Below are 6,451 nucleotides of genomic sequence, written 5' to 3'. Positions count from 1 at the left end.
ACTGACCTATTGGTTTACCAATTATTTACCTGCACCTGGTTGTTGGGAACAGGTAGGTAAGTGGGTGTGTTATTGTTGTTGTTGTTGTTGTTGTTGAAGGAAGCAAAAAAGTTCTAAGTTTTTTTTTACCAAGGTGATATCGATTTAGGTCTTACCCAGGTGGTGTTAGTTGGCAGAAAATGGCGGTTGTTAAGGGTGATTGGTTCAAAAAGTGGACCTTGAGAATTGGCGGGTGGGTGGCAGATGTTTGCAGTAGGTTGATAATATTAAAGTCAAAAAAAAGTTCTAAGTTTTTTGGCTAAGGTGATATTGTTGAGGGTGCCCGCCAGGCGGTCGCGGCTGGCAGAAATTATTGAAGCTGAGCGTAATTAGTTGAAAAGAATGGGACGAAATAGCTTACAAGTGCTTGCAGCTGCTGTAGGGTGCTTTTAGGTGATTACAGCGTTGAGAGCGCTAAAGCTTTAGTGGTGTTTAGTGGTTTTGGTAGTGGTCAATGCCTTGAAAAGGGTTGTTTATGTATTTTGCTAATAAATTTGTATGGGAAGATACATTTGACTCATGAAACTGGTCATGGGAGCAAACCTTGTAAAGCCAACAACCCTTATAGCACTTGTACGAGCCTTGTACAAGCCCTAATGCACTTGCACCAGGCTTATAACTCTACAGCAGCTCCCCGCTATGTAATGATAATCCTAGGCATTCATAAGACTCGAGACAATACTCTTGTCGTCCATGGTATCTCTCTACCACTCCGGTGAAAAAGAGTAGCCGCGATGTATGTAGTTTCCAAAATTTAGGCGATTCCTTAATACATTCATCCACATCGTAGATACCTACTAGGTATGTAAAGGAATTCAATGTTACAACATAAGTTTGAAGTTGCAATATGATTATCGAACCATTCGAACGGAAACATAGAAGCGGGATAAACGTACCGATACAATGGGATATCTGCAGGAAACCTCCAGGGCTTGTTGATACTAAGGCCAGTTGGGTTAATCCTTTAGCGCTGGTGGCTTGCCGGGTTGCCCCATGGCACCTGCACAAGGGCGCCGCAAGGGTACCTCGCGGGACGGAAGGACCCACCCTAGCTCCCCGGACAGCTGCCAAAACACGCTGGGCATTCAACCTTCAGCCTTCCATCAACGAACCCATGGATGCAACGAACCCATGGATGTCGTTACTTGTTCTCATACCGTTGGCTAAGAACTTTATCACTTTACCGCTTCGTCACTTCATCAACTAAAAAATCACCTAAATATCCGATATTGAAACGTCATCAATCCCGTCAACCCTTCGAATAACACTTTTTTTATTTGATTTGCAAATTCGCTTCTGTCTCGCAAACACATAAAACACTCCCATCTCAAAAGGCCACGCTTATCAAGATAAGAGATACCTAAATAAATACCTAAATAACCAAGTAACCACATCTCTCAGTTGGACTTCCCCAACGGCGTATGGAGGTAGCGCAGCATCGTCTAGGTACACCAACTTCATCGAAAGATCTTTACCGTGTAGGAGTGTCTTAGATTAAGAAAGGAAGAAAAAGGGAGAACATCGGAGCTTATCCTGCTGCATATGGTATCAGATGCCACAGTTGCGACCCTGCCAGGAGCAGCGGCCTGTTATCAGTCCATCCACACGCGGACGCACACAGCAACAAGTGAGGCAACCTGACGTGCAGCAGCGGAGGGGATCGATTTTCCCATGGCCCGGGAACAGGAGGATGCCGACGGCAGAGAAGAGGAGAAAGATGTGAACGGCGCAGACGATCATCACCACGATGACGAACCCGCATTAGTCCTCGCACAAGAGTCCCGCATCCTGGACGCATGCAGGCGGAGGGATATCGACGATCTCCAGGTCTTAGCCGTATCGAGAGGCGGGTTCCTCTCCGACACCATCCGTCGCCAAGCATGTAAGTGACCCGCGCACACCTCACCGTCTCCCATCCCGCATCTCACCCACTCCCTCACTCGTCCGGTTAAATCTAGTGGCAAACGTGAGGCTCAACCTTCTTTGGCAGGGCCGGTATTATTAGGCTTCACCGTCGACGAGCACGGGAACCAGGACGGAGTCTCCGATTCGTGGAGGGAGCTCGCACGGCATAAAGACGAGGACCAGGTGAAGCTAGACGTTGACCGCAGCTTCGTCTACTACCCAGATGGTACGGAATGCAACCATCTCTCCACCGCGAATGGCGGTTGGAGTATACTCACCCGAGCGCTAACCAATCTCCAGATGACACCCAAGCGCAGCTCGACTTAAAGAAATCCGCACTCTCGGACCTCATCACCGAGGTGCTGCGGCGGCAGCCGCACCTCAGCTACTTCCAGGGGTACCACGACATCTGCCAAGTCTTCCTGCTCGTGCTGCCGCCCAGCTCGCGCGCGACAGCCGTGTCGCGCCTCTCGGGCTTGCGCATCCGGGACTTCATGCTGCCGTCGCTGGGGCCGGCGATCTCGCAGCTGCGGCTGATCCCGGACATCATCTCGGCGGTGGACCCGGCGCTGTGCGCGCACGTCGGGCGCACGGAGCCGTACTTCGCGCTCTCGGACACGCTGACCATGTTCGCGCACAACGTGCGGCGGTACGCCGACATCGCGCGCCTCTTCGACGCCCTGCTCGCGCGCGAGCAGGTCTTTAGTCTCTACGTCTTCGCCCAGATCGTCCTCACCCGCCGCGCCGAGCTCTTCGACCACGACGAGCCCGACATGCTGCACTTCGCCCTCTCCAAGCTGCCCCAGGACCTCGATCTCGACGCCGTCATCGCCGACGCCGCCGCCCTGTTCGAAAAACACCCGCCCGAAACCCTAAGGAATTGGGGCCGTATCTCGAACGCGAGCGCGTTGAAGACGGGACGCAGGGTCGACGTGTGCGCCAGGCAGGGCTTGGCGGAGGGCTTTGCGTATTTCGAACAGCAGCGCAAGGAGCTCCGGTGGGCGGCGCGCCGCGAGAAGGCGATGAAGACGGTCTGGGCGAATAGGACGGTGATACTGGCCGTAGTTATTGGGATCGGCGCGGTGTACCTCCGCAAGGCGCCGTTCTGGACGAATCTTGTTGCGAGGTCGATGCCGGGCCATTACTTTTAGAGCAGGGGCGCGGGATGATCCAGCTGTGTTGGATGGTGGTAGCCATGCGTCATCTGTAGATGTGCTTATGAGGTTTGTAGGAATAGGCACGAATGCTTTTCCTTGGTCGCTATGCAGTTGGTTGGGAGTTGGTGATAAGGAGTTGCCTTGCACGACTTCGCACTTTGGTAGATAACATGGGCCATTCTTGATTTTTTGAATGTTAGAAAAAAAATAATTGAGGATCGTCTCCGAGGATGTAGATGGGGAATAAGTCTATGACACTAAAACACGTTACATTTTTACAACCATAGTACAGTACAACACGGGGGTATTCAAGAATTCAAATTTAGCGACTCCTTCTTTGATAACCAAAACAGAAGCCATCCTTAGAACTGCAGTCTCATTTAATCGTTTTTTTCGATCTCATCATATCTAGCCCTGCCCATCTGTCGGTACCTAGGTACCTAGCAGTCATCCGATATCAAACCTAGGTTCTTAAGCCGCCTCCTGAAAAGCCGTCTTCAACCCCTCAAAGTGCTCCTGCTCCTCCACCGCCAGCTTGCCATGCGTGTCGCTTATGATAGTCAAGATCAAACTATAGTTATTATACAAAAACCTTTCCCTCTTCCTCCTGTCGTTCCCGAACGCCGTGCTGTACCTCGTCAGAAAGGCCTCGACCTCGCTGCGCAGGCGGCCGAGGCTCGTGACGACCGGCTCGTCGTCGCCGGCCTCCGTGCTCAGGGCCAGGATGCCGTGGAGCAGCTGTCCGAACCGCTGCGTGCAGACGTGCGGCGCGGCGGACAGCTTGCCCTGCTCCGCCTTGGACGTCGGCGGGCGCGTGGGCAGCGCCGAGGTCAGCGCGCGGACGGACTCGCAGTGCGCGTTCATGATGAACTGCAGGCGCGGCCACAGCAGCATGGCCGTCCCGTTGAGGTAGCCGTCCGCGGCGGGGACTTTGCGGCGCTGGAGCTCGAACTGGAAGTGCTGGTTCAGGCGGACGGCCAGGAGGACGCCGATGGCGTCGTAGGTATCCGCGATAAGCGTCTTCGTCAAGGTGTGGCCTAGCTGGAAGGTCGGGTCGAAGATGTAGGTGAAGTGGCGCGAGATGGCGGAGTAGCTCAGGGCGGGAGAGAAGAAGGACGCGAGGAAGGTGTATTCGGCCGTCGCGTTGTCGATGAGGGCGAGGTTGAAGTTGCGGAAGGGGACTTCGAGGTAGTGGGTAGACTGGTCTTCTTCGGCCAGGTAGGAAGAGAGGGCGCTTGTATTGTTCGTTCGTAGGAGGTCGATCCGACGGCCCAAGTTAAAGGCATCGTGGGGCGGACCAGCTATTTTCGAACTTGAAAGGACGGTGCCTTTGCGAGACATATCCTCGTTTCCTAATACATCTGTCTTGTCTAAACTATGTAGCTTGATTTTGCGGAGAGCGTTCTCGTATCGTGCGAATTGGTTGGCATAGTACCATCTCATAGTATTCAAATACGCCTGGCATATCTCGTCGGCCAAGGCGGAATGGTGCTTGTGGAGAAAGGAGTATAGATCCCTGAATTTGAGGAAGTTCTGCTGTTGGATGATCTGCGCATTGATATGTGGTGATCGTAGAGCTTTAATCTGGGAAACGAAAAAGTCTCTTATCCGTTCGATAGCCTTGAGGACTAACTTCTCTAATAAGGGACCGAGATCTTGCAAACCCTTGCTGCCCTGTGCATTCGATGCGTTTTTCTTGTGGGAGGAAGCTCTCTTGTCGATCTCGGCAACAACTTTGACCCATGATTCGTCGATATGACCGTCGGCGACTTTAGATACTACCGTAGGAGACACACTAATCTCCTCGACCACAGGTCCCAAGCCCTTCTCTACTGATTTTCGATTCTCCAATCGCACATTTAAGGCTGTCGATCGTGCTTGTAAGGTCTCGATATCCGCAGAAACGGTGGCAAGGTCGTTTCGAAAGTTATCCAAGTTAACCTCTACTGAACCTAACACCTCGTCGCAGGCTTGTATCGAACGGTGTAAGTCCTCAAACTTGGCTTTATCTCGGTCATCTAAGAAGTATAATTTGAGCATGGTAAGGAGAGAGACTTTAAGATTAAAGGGGGCATACATTCTTCGGCTGCCTGCGGTCTATATACACCAACTCCATCTACCGCCGACTCCTCCGATAATGCTAGCTCTCTGATAGACAACCCGCCAAAATCAAATTCCAGCTGGAGGTCTTCAGCTGATATAGAGCTAACTGATTCAGCCGCTGCTTTCGTGGCCGATCCCTCATGTTGTTTGTCATCTCCTAAAACCGTACTCAGAATCTCTATGGGGTCGGGGCCGCTGTATATTGTCCTCGATTCTTTTAATGTTGACCCATTGGCTCTTTTAGAAGAAGCTAAGAAAGAAGAGGCGGATGATTCGGAGGATGCTAGTGACAACGATGATGATCTCGGGGTGATGCCGAGGCCGGGTCTCTGTTGCGAGGTAATGTAGGGGCCTAGGCCGCTTGTAGTTCGTCGGGGGGCGGGAGAATAGGAGCGGCTACCCGGCTGAGAGGGAGCGGGAGAGGTTGACTGACCGGCAAGCCGATCGAGCCACATATTCTAGATGCGAGCTGGGAAATCGCTATAAGTCGGGCCGCGTCATGGCTCTTCTACGAGCTACAAACCGTATTAGCAAACTAACGACGTGAATACAACTCCTAGTATAAAAGATTTTAGAGTGTTGATTGAATTAGTCGGTGTCGGGGAATATAGAGGTCGTCTTGTTCGCGCTATAGGTCATATAGTTAATGATCCAAGCTGTTAGAAGAAGACCAAGACGAGGCCGTGCAACAGCCTCTCCTATGTCGCGGAATAAAGAACGGTGATTGGTCAAAGCTCAAGACACATGTCATCGAGTCTAATTACCATATCAGGATTAGACTCGTTTTATGTTTAGTATCAATCCACAGAGCAAGAGCAGAATCTGAGTGGGCAAGATCTAAAGGTGGGTCAAGTTTTAGTTTCTGATAAATGCGGAAAGTACATCCATGTACCTTCTTCTTCTCCTTCAAGCAGGTAGGGTTTATTCCTCAATGTTAAACGCATCATAGATGCCTTACGTGCACCGAGGTAACTGAGGTCTTCCAGTAAGAATTGGACCAATTCAAGGTGTAGAATAGAATATTGTACTCGAAATCCCAGTATAGAGAACTGTGTTAGTCAGTTTCCTTAGACATAATCAAAGACATCTTGGAACTATGGGAGCGCACAATTGCCTGAAGTTTTGAAAGTACGAAATTTGGAAGTGATTCAACCTTGGATATAGTGGTCAGAAGAGAACTTTTGCTCCCTAAAAACCTTAAAACTTTCTCACTTGAAGCTCAACAGTGAGGCCGCAAGAAATAGAAT

At 51.0% G+C, this 6,451-nt stretch overlaps 2 protein-coding genes across 2 annotated transcripts; one reads left to right on the top strand and one right to left on the bottom strand.

Moving 5' to 3' along the window:
* Positions 1–1,478: 1,478 nt before the first annotated feature.
* F4807DRAFT_273176 (uncharacterized protein) lies at positions 1,479–3,334 on the top strand. The gene is made up of 3 exons (XM_047994596.1): positions 1,479–1,921; positions 2,030–2,170; positions 2,245–3,334. Exons 1-3 carry the CDS (start codon positions 1,711–1,713, stop codon positions 3,093–3,095), a joined length of 1,203 nt encoding a protein of 400 aa, XP_047850241.1. The 5' UTR covers positions 1,479–1,710; the 3' UTR covers positions 3,096–3,334.
* Positions 3,334–5,811, bottom strand: F4807DRAFT_273163 (Vps52-domain-containing protein). Its single transcript, XM_047994595.1, has 2 exons — positions 5,179–5,811; positions 3,334–5,119 (listed from the first exon to the last, which is right to left on the bottom strand). The coding sequence occupies exons 1-2, from the start codon at positions 5,657–5,659 to the stop codon at positions 3,573–3,575; spliced, it is 2,028 nt and encodes a 675-aa protein (XP_047850240.1). The 5' UTR covers positions 5,660–5,811; the 3' UTR covers positions 3,334–3,572.
* Positions 5,812–6,451: the final 640 nt, after the last annotated feature.

This window comes from Annulohypoxylon truncatum (assembly GCF_022578515.1).
Source record: "Annulohypoxylon truncatum strain CBS 140777 unplaced genomic scaffold F4807scaffold_40, whole genome shotgun sequence".
Classification (NCBI taxonomy): domain Eukaryota; kingdom Fungi; phylum Ascomycota; class Sordariomycetes; order Xylariales; family Hypoxylaceae; genus Annulohypoxylon; species Annulohypoxylon truncatum.
This window is presented reverse-complemented; position numbering and strand designations above follow the sequence as displayed.